Raw genomic sequence first — 16,706 nt, 5'->3', positions numbered from 1 at the left:
TGAGCCGCGATGGGCGGGCAAGGGGCGAGCGCCGCGGGCACAGAGCGTGCGGAGAGCGGGGGGCGCGGGGCTGCTGCGGCCCAGGACCTGCGGACGGTGTCCGGCTGTGGCCCGACCCGAGACGCGCCGAGCTCGGGCCGGAGAGGCGCGGGTCAGCCGGGCTCCACCGTGTTCCCCGGGCTCCGCCACCTCCCGGAGCCTCCGCCGTGTCCCGGGCTCTGCCTCATCCCGGGCTCCACTGTGTCCCGGAGCCTCCGCCGCGTCCCGGAGCCTCCGCCGTATCCCGGGCTCCACTGTGTCCCGGAGCCTCCGCCGCGCCCCAGGCTCCGCCGTGTCCCGGAGCCTCCGCCGTGTCCCGGAGCCTCCGCCGTGTCCCGGGCTCCGCCGTATCCCGGGCTCCGCCGTGTCCCGGAGCCTCCGCCGTGTCCCGGGCTCCGCCGTGTCCCGCAGCCTCCGCCGTGTCCCGAGCCTCCGCCGTGTCCCGGGCTCCGCCGTGTCCCGGAGCCTCCGCCGTGTCCCGGGCTCCGCCGCTCCTCCCTGCCCACCCCGTCGGGGCCGCCGCGGCCGCCAGGGGGCGCGGGGCGCGGCCGCGCCGCCCCACGGGAGCTGTAGTCCGGCGCGGCGGGACTCGCGCTCCCGGCGTGCCCCGCGGCGGGGCGGCGCATGCGCGGCGGCGCGCGGCGCGCGTGGCCCGGGGATGTCGCTGCTGAGGCTGCGGGCGGTGCTGAGGGGCCCGGGCGGGCTCGGGGGGCCCGGTGAGCGGCAGCGGGGACCGGCGGGCACACGGAGGCACCGGGGGGGCATGGAGGGACCGCGGGGACACGACGAGACCGGGACACGGCCCGAGTGTGCGGACGGGGCTGGGCCGGGACGTCCCACGATGCTGAGCGCTCTCTGGGATGCACCTGGAAGATGGGAGGGTTGTTTTTTTTTGCGTCGTGAGCACCCCAGGGGTAGAGTCGGGGCTGTGGAAGCGCCGGGATGTTGTTACTCTCCAAAGGGCTGCTCCGGGGGCTCTGGGTCGTGTCCCAGCTGGGGAATAGCGCCTGCCTGCTCTGGGGGTCTCGGGGTGCTGCCACCCCATTGACAGCGCTGGGCTTTGTGCTGTCCCTGGGCTCATGTTCCTTCTGAGCCTCTGGTTCTGGTGGGTCTCGGGGTGTCCCTGTCCCTCCTGCCCTCCTGCTGGGTGTCCCTGGGCTCATGTTCCTTCTGAGCCTCTGGTTTTTGGGGGTGAGGGGTGTCCCTGTCCCTCCTGCCCTCCTGCTGGGTGTCCCTGGGCTCATGTTCCTTCTGAGCCTCTGGTTTTTGGGGGTGAGGGGTGTCCCTGTCCCTCCTGCCCTGCTGCTGGGTGTCCCTGGGCTCATGTTCCTAATGAGCCTCTGGTTTTTGGGGGGTCTCGGGGTGTCGCTGTCCCTCCTGCCCTGCTGTTGGGTGTCCCTGGGCTCATGTTCCTAATGAGCCTCTGGTTTTTGGGGGTGAGGGGTGTCGCTGTCCCTCCTGCCCTCCCGTGCTGCTGCTGAGAAACATCCCTCGCTCACTCTGTCCGTGCTGTGTCCAGCTGGGGCCATGGGGCAGAGTGGGGCACAGGGAGTGCTTGAGGCTGTGAAGCTTCCTCTGACCCCTCCACCTCTGCGTTCTTCATGGCAGGGGTTCCATGGAGAATCTTCAGGAGCTATTCCTCTGCCAGCACCAAGGAGAAGGCAAACAGAAATGGCCCTTGTGAGAGGACAGAGCTGCTGGAAGGTGAGTGCTGGGAGAGACTCAGTGAGCAGACAGCAGGCAGACCAGCCTGGGCTGCTGCTTTTTCCCTGGCAGTGACACTGCTGGGTTCCTGGGATGCTGGGGCGGGTTCCTGGGATGCTGGGGCGGGTTCCTGGGATGCTGGGGTGAGTTTCTGGGATGCTGGGGCGGGCTCCTGGGATGCTGGGGCGGGTTCCTGGGATGCTGGGGCGGGATCCCGGGATGCTGGGGCGGGATCCCGGGATGCTGGGGCGGGATCCCGGGATGCTGGGGCGGGCTCCCGGGATGCTGGGGTGGGCTCCCGTTATGCTGGGGTGGGCTCCAGCTTGCAGGTAGATCTCAGAGAAACAGAGGTTGGTATCTCTGTTTGGGAGCAGAGCTGGCCAAGGAGGGATGAAACTCTTGTGTGAACCCTTTTTTCTGAGCATGGCCCTAGTATTTCCAGGGTGAGAACAGGACAGAGCCTTTTGCTGTGCCTTGTCTCCCATCACCTCTCTGTTTCCCACTAGTGCTGAAAGCTCGGGCGAAGCAGCTCCAAGGCAGTAACGTCCCAGAGGTGACAGTCAGCAAAGTGGATCTGGCTGCACTGGACAATGACAAGTACCAGGAGGCTGAGGTCCCTGGCCCCAAGGAGAAGCAGCCCGTTCCCAGGGCACAGGGTCACAGCCAGGCCCAGTCCAGCACCTGGGCCAAGAAGCTGCAGAAGGAGATGTACAGCCAGCAGCCAAAGATGAAGCAGGAGTTGGGCAGCGCTGCCTCCCAGCTGGCTCTGCAGGGTCAGGCCAAGGCAGAGGCCACACCCAAAGCAAAATCCATGAAGAGCCCGAAGAGCCCAAAGATCCCAAAGACAAAAGTAGCTGCTGCCTGGAACCAGAGCTCCGGCAGCCCCCACAGCAAGCCCAGGGTGGTGGAAGTGAAGGGAGCTGCAGAGCTGAAGAGGCCTCAGCAGATGCCAAAGGACAAGAGTAACGAGCAGGTGCTGCAGCAGACCGTCCAGGGCAACCTGGAGTGCTTCCTGTTCCTGCAGCAGGCCGAGGAGGCTGAGAGGTACCTGCTGCTGTGCCGCAGCTCTCCGGTGAAGAGGAAGGTGCTGGACGTGGGTGCCTTCAACATCGTCATGCGCATCTGGGCCAGGAAGGTACCGAGCCGGGTGGGAGAGGGGCTGGCTCGCGAGGAGAGCCTCCAGCTGGTTTCACCTGTGCTTGTCACTTCAGCAAGTGTTCGAGCAGGGCTTCTGGCAAGGGGGACTGAGCTGGCCTGAGGCACAGATCCGTGTGAGGTGCCTTTGAGAGGAAGAAAGGAGTGGGGAAAGGGTAGGGTAGACCTGACTAAATCTGAACAGTAGAGGGGCGTGGAGCTGTGATTTTAGAGCTGTTGCTGTCAGGGTGCACAGCCCCCTGCCCTCCTCAGTGTGTGCACAGCCCCCTGCCCTCTTCAGTGTGTGCACAGCCCCCTGCCCTTCTCAGGGCACGCAGCCCCCTGCCCTTTTCAGTGTGTGCACAGCCCCCTGCCCTCCTCAGTGTGTGCACAGCCCCCTGCCCTTCTCAGGGCACGCAGCCCCCTGCCCTCCTCAGGGTGTGCACAGCCCCCTGCCCTTCTCAGTGTGTGCACAGCCCCCTGCCCTCCTCAGTGTGTGCACAGCCCCCTGCCCTCCTCAGTGTGTGCACAGCCCCCTGCCCTCCTCAGTGTGTACACAGCCCCCTGCCCTTCTCAGTGTGTGCACAGCCCCCTGCCCTTCTCAGGGTGCCCCCTTCCCTTCTCACCTGCAGGGCTGCCTGAACCGCCTGGACCGATTGTTTTCCATCCTGGTGGCTGATGGCTTCCAGCCCAACCTGGACTCCTATGCCGTGGCCCTGGAGTGCCTGGGTCGGAACCAGTCCCCTCCCAAAGCCATCCTGAGGTAACGCCTGCCTTGGGGCAGCAGCTCCACATGCTGTGCTTGGTGAGCTGGGAGATGTGGCGGGTCAGGGTCAGGAAGAGCTGTCCCTTCTGTGTGCCCACCTGGAGATGCTCCGAGCCGCTCCTCGTGGCTGGATTTTGGGGTGGGCAGAGCACCCTCCCTGCCACCCCCAGCTGCTGGGGAGTTTGTGTGAGATTGTGCAGGGAGAGGAGATGTGGAAGGTGAGGACAGGCACTGTTCCCCCAGAGCTGGGCTGGGAGAGGCCCTCTGCTGTCAGGGACTCCTTGGTTCCACACCCATCCCAGGCGTCTCGCTCCTTCTGGCCCCTCCATTGCTGCCTGCTGGGAATGGCTTGGGAATGGCTTGGCTCCTCTGTTTGTTTTCGTGGCACTTGTGTGGAGTTTGCCCTTTTTGGTGGGCTCAGTCACAAAGCTGGTTCCTGCAGGGCTCTCCAGAGGAGCTTGGTCAGGAGAGTCAGGTTGATTTTATGGAGCATAATGGACAGGAAAGTGTCAGTGCTAAAGGGAGCAGCTGAAAGAGCCCTGGAGGATCCCACAGGCTGTGCCTAGGGGCAGTGCCTGAGGCTGGAGGCAGAGCCAGCTCCTCTCCAGAGGATGGAGAAAGCTTCTGATGCACTCGTGCTGAACCTCAGGGATGTATCACTGCTCTCTGTCCTTTGGCTGCTGACACATTCCAGATGCCTTCAGGGGAATATCTCCAGTCAGCTGGCTCCGAGGGGGCTGGCAGTGACTGTGCTGGATGTGTGGAGCTGTGTCGGTGCAGCACAGGCTGCGGGGCTGCCTGTGGGCAGCTGGGTCCTGCAGTGGCCTCCCTGCCCAGGGAGCTCTGCAGCAGTGCAGGCTGAGGGATGGACACCCGATCCCTGTAACCTGAGGCGGGTGGTGACCTTGTGGGACGGGCTGTGCTGAGGCAGCTCCTGCCCCAGCAGCTCCTGTACAACATGCTCAGGCCCTTGGGGAAGATCGAGCCTGTCCTGTCTGCCCCTCCTCAGATACCTGCAGCAGCTGAACAGCAGTGGCTTCCATGTGGATGAGCTCTTCCAAAAGTGCCTGTTTGAGGAAGATGAGAAGGAGATGGTGCTGTGGGCCATCAGGACTGTCCAGCCCAACTACCAGCTGCCTCCTCCACCCAGCCCCAAGATCTGCAGGTCTTCTCTGCTCCAGGACTTCTACTCCAGAGTAAGCCACAGCACTCAGGGGGGTGTTGAAGCTCACCAGGTGGTGTTCACAGGTGTTCTTAGGTACAGCCCAGGGGAGGGCTAGCAAGAAAGAACCTTTTAACCTGATCTCTGCCCAATAGTCCACGAATCATCAAATGAATGATGTTACTAACAGCCTTACAGGGAAACAGCAAAGCAGAGGGCTTGCAGGGGGCTGGGGATGGCCTCCATGCATGGGAGGGGATGCTTGGGGAGGTGCTTGCCCCTAACATGGGAGCAGAGCACCCATGTCTGCCAGAGACCTCTGGACCCAGAGGTCCCAGCAAGGTGCTTTCAACCCAGAATTGTACCACAAGCCTCTTGAAGGGTAGCTGGGAGAATGAGCATGGCTTCTCTTCCTCCCACTTTTGGCACTGCCTGTCTCTCTCCCATTGTAGGAGACGATGGGGTCGTACCCCAAGCTGGATTTCTCCGTGAAGGAGCTGCAGGAGCGCTTCCAGCAGCAGCTGGAGATGGAGCTGAAGAACACCGTGACCATCGAGTCAGTGGAGGCAGCCAAGCCCCTGACCCCACAGGCTGTCAAAGCGGTAAAGCTCGGGTCTGGGGCAGCCCTCGGGACCCGTGGGGGAGAGATGAGGGTCCATGAGCTCAAGAGGGGGCAGCTCATGCTGACCAGCTCTCTTCTTTCCTTTTCCATGCAGCGTGAGCTGCTGGGCACCCTCCGCTCCCAGTGGCACGATGCCATCCTCCAGGCCCTGCAGAATTCCAAGCGCAGCATGGCCAGGCCCAAGAGGCTGTCAAAGTACAGCGTCCTCTACCCCTACCTGTGTCTGCTGCCAGATAAGGAATATGTGGACATCATGCTGCAGGTAGGAGCCTGCCCTACCCTCCCAGGAGTGAGGGTGGACTATCAGCCACGGGGCTGTCACAGAGCACTAATGTTCCACTTGGCCAAATCGGAATTTCCTGAGACGTTTACCAGGTTATGAGCTGCAGGCTGTCTGCTCCCTCTGCAGAGCAGCCAGAGAAATCCGTGCTCTGTCCTGGTTGTTTTTCCTTCCTCACCATCTGTTCAGTATCATGGAAATCAGCATCTTTCTGTGCTCCCTGCGCAGCAGCTTTAACTCCCGCTCTGTCTCTCTGCTGTGTCTCTCTGTTCCTCCTTCCTAAGACCCTCTTTGCCTTCCCCTTTCCCAGGTCCTCAATGATCTGTCTCCTCAAGGTGAGTCCCTGGCTGTCCTGGCCAGGGAGCTGGGCTCCAAAGTCTACGACAGGTACGTCATCCAGAGGAAGCTGCGCAGCGGGCAGCTGGACAAGGTGCAGGAGATCTATGAGAACTACATCCAGCTGCTGGCAAAGGACAGCCAGGTAGGAGCCCCTGGAGCCAGGAGCCCCATGCAGGAAAGCTTTGGGCCTTACGGGGCTGGAGAGGACAAGAGGGGAGAAAGGGGCCAAGGCTGCTCCCCTGGGCACCTCAAGGACCAGGTGAGCAGGTTGTTCTCAGAGCTGAGTGCTCATAGATCAGGCAGGTCTGCAGTCTGGGCAGGAGGGGCAGGATGATGTGGGGACAGGGTGTCAGCACTGGGGTGTGGCAAGAGGAAGGACTTTGCAGTGCCACTGTTCCCATTCTCACTGTTAGGCTCAGCCCAGCCTCCTCAGACCTCCTTCCCCAAACACCCCCATCAGGGAGGCCCTTTGGGGACACGAAGATAGGAGAGTCCTTCTCAGAGCCACATCCCAGGCAGATTGATCCCACCCAGCAAAGCCTCTCCAGCTGACTCCATTTTCTCCCTCCACTTCCCAGCCTAAACAGTACTTGCCACGGGAATACTGGGAGAAGCTGGTGGCAGAAGCAGGCTTTGGGCCTTCCCTGAACTTGAAGACCTCAAGCTGGCCGTGTGTGCTCCTCATGCGCCTGGGCATGCACATGCTGGAGCTCCTGGTGAAGGCTGTTAAGGTGCCCAGGAACATCCTCAATCGTCGCCTGGAGTCCAAGCCTATCCCTGTCCTCTACCACGTCTACTCCTTCTACAGTAACTGGCAGGTGAGCCTCATCCTGGGGGCTCTAGGGCTGTGCAGGATGCCCCTTCCTCAAAATCAGACCCTTGCAAGGCCCTTTTGTGTCCTTGCTGCCATTCCTGCTCGGGGATGCTTTGAGGAGCTCTTGATTCTGTGTGGGTGCTCTCCTTGCTTGGCATGATCCTTGTGGAATGGCTGAGTGACCACAGGCTCTTCCACACTCCAGCCCTAATCCTCTGCTGCTGATCCTCCTCTCCAGGTTGGGCTGATAAGGCCCCATCCCATCTTCTCCCAGCTTGTGTCAAACGCTGCGGAGACCACGCTGACCTTCAACTCCTCTGCCATGCCCATGCTGTGCCCCCCGGTGCCCTGGACGTCCCCCAGTTTCGGTGCCTTTGTCCTCAACGACACCAAGCTGATGCGTTTCATGGATGAGACCACCCACCACCAGCTGCTCCTGGAGCAGTGTCCCCTCGTGAACCTCCACCCCGTGCTGGATGCCCTGAACCAGCTGGGCAACTGCGCCTGGAAGATCAACCAGCCAGTGCTGGATATCATCATCTCCATCTTCAACGACAAAGGGGACGAGAAGCTGGACATCCCACCACCCCTCTCGGAGGCTCCCAAGCCTCCCACCCCTCCCGGCAATTCCTCCACCTGGAGCAAGTCCTTCAAGCACGAGATGTTCCTGTGCAAGAAGAAGACTGCAGAGATGCACAGCCTGCGCATGGACGCGCTCTACAAGCTCTCCATCGCCAACTACGTCAGGGACAAGGTGTTCTGGTTCCCTCACAACATGGACTTCCGTGGCAGGACTTACCCGTGCCCGCCCTATTTCAACCACCTGGGCAACGATGTCACCCGGGCCATCCTGCTGTTTGCAGAGGGGAGGCCACTGGGGCCCAAGGGACTGGACTGGCTGAAGATCCACCTCATCAACCTGACGGGGCTGAAGAAGAAGAATGCCTTGGAGGAGCGGCTGGAGTATGCCAATGAAATCATGGAGGACATCCTGGACTCGGCTGACCACCCGCTCACGGTATGTGGGAGCTTCTGGGAGGTGAAATAAAACGGAAATCAGAATCGATTTTGTAACAAGAACATTATGGAAGATAGACTTTTGAGAGGTAAAAAGGGAGAAGGCAATGCAGAGATTCCTGAGTAACCTGTTCCTGTCTGAAAACATGATGAAAAACCAGGGAAGTGGAGGCATGGTGGGAGGAGGTGTGATGCCCAGTGTATGCCAGGTGCTCAGGGGCTCCTGCCTGTGATTTGAGGGGTGCAGGAGCACTGCCTGCTCCCACCAGCCTGGACTTTCTCATTCCCAGGGCAGGAAGTGGTGGATGGACACGGATGAGCCCTGGCAAGCCTTGGCATGCTGTATGGAAATCGCCAAAGCCTCAAGGTCCCCAGACCCGGCAGCCTACATCTCCCACTTCCCAGTTCACCAGGTAGGAACCCGGCAGATCCTCATGGCCCCTGTGAGGCTCAGCAGCACAGGAAAGGAGCATCCAGGTCTCCAGCTCTGCAAGCTCCACGTGGCTGGGTTTTCTTAGGAATGGAAATGCAGTGTTTGGCCTTTTGGCATGAGAACTCTGGTGATTTGCTGCTGCCTGCAGCCATCCATGAGCTGGTACAACCGAGGGCTGCCTCGCTTCCCTTGGCTCGAGCAGAGCCCAGCTGGGAGCTCGCTGGCAGCTGCTGCAGGGTGAGAGCCAGGCCAGTGTCACCTTCTGCAGCCACAGGAGCAGGACTGGAAGTTGGCCCAGCAGGGCAACACCTGGCTGTCTGGAGTGCTCAGAGCTGTGCTTTGGAGGCCTTTGCTCCACTCCTGCTCCGAGGCTGAAGCCAAGCAGCTCTGCAAGAGCCAATATGGCAGATCTGGAGCTCTGAGGGAGGGCACGGGGACAGAAGTGGTTGTTCCCTACCTTCAGTGGCCTGTCACCATGTGCCCTGTCCCTGCTCAGGTGCTGCTCAGCTCCCTGAAGGCACCTGTCCTCCCTGGCTGCACAGGGACCAGGCTGATGGTGGCCATGGGTAAGGGGTGGCTGTTCCTTTCTCTTACGAGGAGATCAAGTGGCCATGACTAAGTGGGGAGGGCAGCAGTTCTTCTGCCAGTAGTGATAGCCTGGAATATACATGAGACAGCCAGGTCTGATATTTTGATGACAACAAAAGGTCAAGAGAGCAGCTGGGGGTGTGTGGAGGGTGCAGCTAATGAAATATCAGCAAGGACTTCTTCTGGAGGGTACCAGAGTCTCGTTCAGCCTGAGTCATCAGTGCTCAATTAACAGAGCCGTCAGGTCCTGGCGCTGCCTTTCCGCACTGCAGGGAGTGGGGAGAGGGTGCAGGAGAAACGGGGCCCTGCTTGAGGAACCTGACAGTCCTGGGGTATCTGTGGCTCCCTGTGACCAGGGGGAGCCTGAGCACAGGGGCCAGGAACAGCAGCACATCTGTGAGAAACAGCGCTGCCAGAGCAGTCTGGGGAGCACCGAGATCTTCCTGCACCATCCTTCAGGTCCTGTCTGTCTCACCCAAGCTGCTGTTGGTTCCAGGAGGGCTGCAAGGGCAGCTGCTGTGGCAGACACTCACCGTGCCTCCGATGCAGCTTTGGGAAATCTGGGTGGGAGCAGGTTTCTGTCAGAGGGATGTTTTCATCTGCTGGCAGTGCAGCTGGCTGGAGCTGCAGAGCCAGCTGGGGCTTCCTGAGGCATCTCTGGCTTGGCCTGCCTCTTCCTGCCTCTGATCCCACTGCTGAGGTTCTTTTGAGTGCTGGCTTTTGGGGCTGCTTTTAGCACCCCAGATATATTCGGTGTTTTCCCAGTTTTCTGGTTTTCAGTGTTTCCGCAGAGCTCTGATGTCTTTGGAAACCCGCAGAGGTGGTGATGTGAGCTTTCTGATTTTAAACCTCACAGGTCACAGTAGTTAGGGATGGACTCATCAGGAAGCCTGGCCAGAAGGCAAATGGTCACTGGTGGGAGCTGGTCACTGCTCTGAAGAGGGGGAGGGAAATAATGGCCCCCTGAGCCCAGGGTACCTGTGCATGGGGAGGGGGCAGATGAGCAGGGCTCTGTCCACACACTGACTCCTCGTTTCCCTCATGCTGCAGGATGGCTCCTGCAATGGGCTGCAGCACTATGCAGCGCTTGGCCGGGATCTCAGCGGCGCTGCCTCCGTCAACCTGGTGCCCTCTGGGCTCCCTCAGGACGTCTACAGTGCAGTGGCCCAGCAGGTGAGGCACTGTGGGGACACACAGTGTCTTTTTGGACCTGCCTTCTCCTCTTGGTGTGCACAGGGTGACTCCCACTCCCAAGGAGAAAGGTGGGGATGAGTGTGCAGAGGGCTGGGGAGGCATGAACTGGGCAGAGACAGTGATTATCTGTCCCCAAGTGGATCTGACTGGAGATCTGTCCTCAGGGAGGTGGCTGTGAGAGATCCCCTGGGATTTCTGCTGTCCTCACTTGTCCTGAATGAAGCCCAGGAGAACTAGGCTGGAGAGGTGGAAGAGAGCAAGGGATGTTCCTCATCCCTTGGTCACAGCTGGCTGGCCCGTGGGTTATAAGATTTTTCATCCTTGAGCTGAGTTGGAGGGAGTGGGTAGAGATCCAGCCTTGGTCCTGCTACAAAGTCTTTGGTTTCTTTGGCGAGATGTGATGTGAAATTTGCCACTGGGAGAGTGCTGAGAGCCTCGTTCAGCTGGCGTTGCATCCTGCATCTCCCATCTGGGTCTCAGCAGGTTTTCTCCAGGCAGCACCACAGCAGAGAGCAGGAAGAGTTCATGGGGGTGCAGGGCTTGCTCAGTTATCACTGGAGGGCAGAGGCAGGAGAACCCAAGTTCTGAGCCACAGTCGAGCTGTGCCCTTGTCCCAGCTGGCACCACCCGGTTGCCAAGGGACAGTGCTGAGGCAGCAGGGAAGGCTCTGCAGGCACGGTTATCCATGCTGGATCCCTTCAGCAGGTGCCTTCTGTTATCCAGGGTGGGGAAAATGGGCTGCAGGCATCCTGATGGGAGCTTGAGCTGGCTGGGAGGGTCCCACAGGCCACCAGCCATGGAGGGGGCTCCAGCCAGCGTGGCTCGTGCCAGCCCTGACTCAGAGGCACTCCGCTCAGGTGGAGGAGTTCCGGAAGAAGGATGCTGAGCGGGGGTTGAAGATTGCCCAGGTGCTGCAGGGCTTCATCAGCCGCAAGGTGGTGAAGCAGACGGTGATGACGGTGGTGTACGGGGTCACTCGCTACGGCGGCCGCCTGCAGATTGAGAAACGCCTCAAGGAGATCGATGAGTTCCCCGAGGTAGCACTCCTGTGTGTCCCCCCTCCCTGGGTCCCGTCACTTCCCTCTCTGTCTTTGGCTGTCCCTTTGTGTGACCCACGGCTCTGCCTCTGGTCTGTGCCAGGAGTACTTGTGGGAAGCATCTCATTATCTGGTGAAGCAGGTGTTCAACAGCATCAAGGAGATGTTCTCAGCGACTCGAGATATCCAGGTAAGGAGCCTGTTGCCCTTTACCTCCACTTTGTCTTCTTCCCTGGTCCATTCATGCATAGACAAAGGGATGCTTCATGGGGGGAGATGGTTCTCCTGGCCCAGAGAGCATCCTGCTGCCCCAGCCCAGAGGTGTGGGACTGTGCCAAACCCCCCAGTGAGCACTGTCAGTCTGTGGCAGGAGTGAGGGTGGCCTGTGCTGGGAGGGGATGGGGTCTCCCAGCTCTTCACTAATTCCAGCTGCTTCCTCCCCTCTTCTTCAGAACTGGCTGACGGAGAGTGCCAAGCTCATTGCCCAGTCGGGCCGGACGGTGGAGTGGGTCACACCTCTGGGGCTGCCCATCATCCAGCCCTACTATCGCTCCAGGTCCACCGTGGTGAGTGTCCCGTGGCAGATGTCATAGCCCACCCTCCCTGTGCCATGGTGGGAGCAGGGAGAGGACAGCCTGGGCTAAGGCCCGGCAGGTTGGCATCGCTGGTGGGTGAGCCTGCAGAGCAGGTAGGATCCCTGAGTGCAGGCACATCCTCCAGCCTCACGGCTCCCTGCAGAGCCTGGAGTGTGTGGGTGAGCTGGTGAGGAAGCTCTGTGGCTCCATCCCACTCAGGCAGTTGGGGCACGGGCCGTTCCCTGCTCTGGGAGCCTCCTCAGGGCTCCTGTGACTCAGTCTCAGTGCTGTCACCTCCCACGTGCTGCTGTGCTGACTCACAGCCCCCAGCCCGGCTCCAGCAGCCCTTCCCGGGCCAGTTCACCCCGAGAGGGTGAAGGGGTTCAGATGCCTGCCAGCACCCTCAGGAGAGGAGCTGGGCAAAGTGTCACTGGGCACTGCCCATGGTTCTGGGACACCCTGGGAAGGCACAGAGCCCTCTCCAGAAGAGTGGGGCAGTGCCCAGCCCACCGTGCTGCCAGGCAGTGCAGGGTGACAGCTGGTCCCCTCTCTCCCCACAGCTGAATTGTGGCATGCAGCGCTTGAGTGTGAAAACCTCCAACAGCAGCCAGTAAGTACAAAACCATGGCCTGCACTGCACCCCTGCTGACCCCAGCCTGTGCTCTGGGGACAAGGCCTTCCTCTCAGGGAAGCTGTCAGGGAGTGCCAGAGCTCCTGTTGTTACCCCTGAGCTGCAGACAGCAGGACACAGCAGCAGGGCTTTGGGGCCCTTCAGGGCAGCCCCCTCACCCCCAGGCTGGGGTGTCACTGTCTCTGTGCCAGTGCTGTCATCTCTGGCCCTGAAATGCCCCAGCTCCTCTGTGCCCTGCTTTGTCCTGCAGGAAACCTGACACTGTGAAGCAGAAGAATGCCTTTCCCCCCAACTTCATCCACTCTCTGGACTCCACACACATGATGCTCACAGCACTGCACTGCCTCAGGTAGGGAGAGGGCAGCGGGGCTCTCACCTGATTCTTCCCTGGCTCAGGACTCTGCTGGGAGAGCATTGCTGGGACAAAGCACCACATGGGACTGAGAGTCCCTGGTGGGTGGGCATTTGGGGTTCCTGGCAGAGAAGGAGAGGAGGCAGCAGGGCAGGGACAGGGACAGAGAGATCCTGGGACCGGCCACCTCCCTCTGAAAAGCTGCTGTGCAGGGAGTCCCCCTCTCGTGTGGTCCCTGCTCCTGTCCCAGCCAGAGGTTCTCCGTGGGGTGGGTCCATCACACAGAGGGGTCTCAGCACTGCTTCATGGCACCTCTGCCTCCTCCCAGGAAGGGCCTGACCTTCGTCTCAGTCCACGATTGCTACTGGACTCACGCGCTCACCGTGGATGTCATGAACCAGGTAAAAGTGTCCTCCTGGCTCCCTTGTGAGCAAGGTCTTGCTGATCTGTGCTCTGGGCCCCTGCCAGGCCTCGCCTCCCCTGGGCTTTGCTCCATAGGCTGATTGATTCACCCGGGTGAGGTTGAACCTGGGATGTTTGCTGGCGGTCACAACTGATTTCCTGATTTCCTGGTGCCCCTTCTCCTCCCACTCTGCAGGGAGTGTGTGGGGAGAATCTGTGGGGACAGGCACTAAACACAGCCCTGGCAGCCAGTGCCCCTGCCCTGCCCTGGCTCCTACCCAAGGGCTTTTGTGCTAATGAGGGTCAACCTCTGCTTCACACCTCCCCAGGCTGATTCCCTTCACCCTTGTCTGGCAGCCCCCCCTTCCCACTCCTGCTGCTTTCCCTGCCCCTCACCTCTGACCTGTCACTGTGGGAAGGAGAGAAAACACCCGCTGAGCTGCACCTCACTGCTGTCTCCCTGGCTCAGGTCTGTCGGCAGCAGTTCGTGGCTCTGCACAGCGAGAAGATTCTGCAGGATCTGTCTGAGTTCATGCTGGAGAAGTATTGCAGGTATTCCTGACCTGTTGGGGCCTCCACCTCACAGAGGTCATGTCCAGGTGCTCGCAGGTTGTGTCACCTGCCTGGGAGTTGCTCTGGAGGGAAGCTGTCCTTCCTTCTTGCCTGACACCCAAATCACCTTCAGCAGCTGTGGAAAAACCAAGGGCTCTGCACCCTCTTGCTGCAGAACCAGGGCAGGGTTTGGCAGCCTTGAGGCCTGCCCTGGGCTGCTGGGGCTGGGCTCCTGCTCTCACTCTGGGGTGCGTGGTCTGTTTTGGAAGAGCTGAATCCTATTGTCAGAGGCTGCATTAGGGAGCAGAGGAGGGTGTGCCTGGTTCCAGATAACCTGTGTTTATTTGCTTGCTTCTAGTTCATCCAGCTCCAGCACAGAGCCCATAGCCCATTGGCAGAAGAGACTGATGGAGCAGCTGTCAAATGTCCCCAGGACAGGTAGGAGCATGGGACAGGAACATGCAGAGCTCAGGAGCATTTTGGAGACAAGGGGAGTGAGATGGAGTGGCCCCCAAAACCACCAAAAGGCAAACAGCCAGAGCTGTCTCCTTGGATCAGGTTTCCTCTCCTGTGCTGGACTGCAGAGCCATGGGGCAGAGCAGTCCAGCGTGTCCACATTCCCCTGTAGCATTCCTGTGAGTGCTCCCTGCCGTCCTCGCCGAGTCCCTGGGATTTCCCCCGGGCTGACCCAGCTCTTCCCATCCTGCTCTTGTTCTGCTCCCATCTGTTTCCAACCACGAGCATTTGCTCGGAGATGGGAGCGAGGGCCTCGGCATGGTAATTGCCAGGATAGAGATGATATACATGCAATGGGATTAAGGCAATTAGTTTAACTCCTTCTAATCCCTCAGCCCTGTGTCTGCCAGGCCATCTGGCTCTGCCTGACCTCTGTGGAGTGGCTCCATGGGCAGCACGGTCCAGGGGCAGGGATCCTTTGTACACTGAAGCCACTTCCCTCACCCCGTCCATCCCCACCTCGCTCTCCTCTGACCTCTCCTTTGCTCCCCTCAGGTGAATTCAACCTGAAGCAAGTGATGGATTCCACGTATTTCTTCAGCTGAGCCTGGCAGCCCACAGGGCCCTGGGATACCGCTGGACCTCCAGCCATGGTGGGCACGGGCCTGCAATGCTCCTCTGTCCCACATCCCAGGGAAGAAGGTGCAGCCTCCAGCCCAGCAGGAGCCCTGCCTCACTCTGAGGTGCTGGGACTCTGCTGGAGCAGCTGGTGGGGGACAGGGGCTCTGCACTGTTTGCTGTCACCCCTGTCCCAGCACGGGGAGAGGGCACCAAGCCCTGCAGAGGGCTGCAGCTCTGGGCTGGGGGCACAGGGGTGGCAGGAGCCAGGGTGGCTCCCCTCAGCCCTCACCCCAGTGCTGTGAGCACTGAGCTTTGCCTGCCGTTGCCTGTCCTGGGGTGCTGTCCCTCTCCTTCCCTCTCCACCAGCAGGGCTCACACTTGGCAGGGCAGGCGACTGACCTGGCCACAGCAGGAGCCCCAGCCCTGCTCGTGGCCACAGGGCAGGTGCTGCTCTGTGCTCTGCTCCAGCTCTGGGCACTGTCCTCACCCTCCATAGTGCAGCTTCTGCTCTTCACTCTGTTTTCCAGGGATGAGTTTTGCTGCTGCTCACTGGGGCTCAGGCAGGAAAAACCACTAAACCACTAACTTGGGGGTCAACGTGTATAATATTGTAAATAAAATGTTTTTTGAAATACAGGATGGGGCCCGTGTCCTCTAAAATCTTTGCCTGACCCCTGTCTTTGCCAGGGGCACGGGGAGGTGGGATTGCTGCCTCCCAGTCTGGCGCTGCTCTGCTGACTGGTTGGGCACAGGGTGTCACATTCTGAAAATGCTTTTGTAGCAGAAACATGGAATTGTGCCAGTGCAGCTACAGCGGGAACTGGACTCTCACAGGGGTCAACTGCAGCTTTTCCAGCCAGGAGCCTCCCCTTCTCACTGCACTGTGGCTTCCCAGACCTCCTCTCCACTGGGCTGGTGCTGGAGATGGTTGCACCTTGCAGCTGGAGCTGTGTTTGGCCCAGTTCTCAGCTGTGGCCTATAACCACAGGCTCACAATCAGCCCGCACCCAGCTTCTTCCTGGCGGCTGCTGGAGCGCGGGGAAAGCTGCTGGCAGAGGCTTTTCACCTTGTGGCTTTCCTGGCAAGGGAGGCAGCTCTTCAAAGGACAAAGCTGCATCCCACAGCCTGAGCTGGGGCTGTGCCCAGCGTTCCAGCTCCCGGGGCAGGCACGAGGAGTGGGAGGCGCGGCAGGGAGGGACGGTGGCGAAGAAGCAGAGCCGGAGTCGTGCGTAGCTCTGTCAGCTGCTGACGTTTATTGCACAGGATGGGCTGGATGGGAAAGTGGACGCTTGGAGTGGGGCCCTGTCCCTCCGGCTGCTCGGCCGCAGGGTGCCGGGGCTGGCGCGGGCCCCGCGCTCGCGGTACATTCAACGTGGAAGGCTCCAGAGTGCGAGGCAGCGAGGCACGCGTGCACACACACACACACACACACCTGCACACACGCCCACACACGCACAACACACGCACAGGCACCTGGCACGCTCGGCAGGTGCCTGCCCCAGCCCCAGGGCTCGGGCTCCAGCGCCTGCCTCCGTCCTAGCGCTGCCTACGGGGACACGGGGCCGTGCTCACCCCCAGCCCCGGAGTGGGGGACAGTGTGTTCGTGGGTGCTTACAAGCCTCAGGGCGACCATCCCTCAGACCCTTCCCAACTTACCTCCAGTCCCGGACCGTCACCCCTGGCCTTGGGTCTGTGAGAGGGGCGCAGGGCCACGCGCGGCACCGGGGCTGCGCCGACAGCCCCAGGGAGGTGTCCTGCGGGTCACACACGGGGATGTGTTCAGGTCATAGATATCATACACAGAGTTGGTCATGGCGAGAATGCAGCTGTGGCTTCTATGGGCAGCCGGGGAGGCCAGGGGGCAGCGGGGCTTCGCCGCGGGGAGCGGGCGACAGGGTCAGACTTTGGTCGGAGACGACACACGCGGGGGCTCAGCCCGGTGACCCCGCGGTGGGGAGAGGGCACGGCAGCCCCAGGCCCGCCCTCGG

At 60.8% G+C, this 16,706-nt stretch overlaps 1 protein-coding gene across 1 annotated transcript; it reads left to right on the top strand.

The window, feature by feature from the left end:
- The first annotated feature begins 653 nt into the window (after window positions 1–653).
- On the top strand, window positions 654–15,329 carry POLRMT (RNA polymerase mitochondrial). The gene is made up of 21 exons (XM_038163835.1): window positions 654–755; window positions 1,648–1,743; window positions 2,250–2,878; window positions 3,510–3,640; window positions 4,653–4,839; window positions 5,258–5,407; window positions 5,522–5,689; window positions 6,018–6,188; window positions 6,625–6,864; window positions 7,099–7,878; window positions 8,168–8,290; window positions 9,949–10,071; window positions 10,950–11,129; window positions 11,233–11,319; window positions 11,582–11,695; window positions 12,265–12,314; window positions 12,586–12,684; window positions 13,016–13,088; window positions 13,559–13,641; window positions 14,000–14,079; window positions 14,653–15,329. Exons 1-21 carry the CDS (start codon window positions 698–700, stop codon window positions 14,700–14,702), a joined length of 3,672 nt encoding a protein of 1,223 aa, XP_038019763.1. The 5' UTR covers window positions 654–697; the 3' UTR covers window positions 14,703–15,329.
- Window positions 15,330–16,706: the final 1,377 nt, after the last annotated feature.

The sequence above is a fragment of the Motacilla alba genome, chromosome 28 (assembly GCF_015832195.1).
Source record: "Motacilla alba alba isolate MOTALB_02 chromosome 28, Motacilla_alba_V1.0_pri, whole genome shotgun sequence".
NCBI lineage: Eukaryota > Metazoa > Chordata > Aves > Passeriformes > Motacillidae > Motacilla > Motacilla alba.
Note: the sequence above shows the minus strand (reverse complement) of the source record. Positions and strands in the feature narration are given on the sequence as shown.

Bases quoted from the DNA above. Each gene is read 5' to 3' on its own strand.
- POLRMT (XM_038163835.1), top strand. From the start codon at position 698: ATGTCGCTGCTGAGGCTGCGGGCGGTGCTGAGGGGCCCGGGCGGGCTC. The intron at 3,641-4,652 runs GTAACGCCTGCC...GCCCCTCCTCAG, and splicing joins CCTCCCAAAGCCATCCTGAG to ATACCTGCAGCAGCTGAACA. The intron at 5,408-5,521 runs GTAAAGCTCGGG...TTTTCCATGCAG, and splicing joins CCCCACAGGCTGTCAAAGCG to CGTGAGCTGCTGGGCACCCT.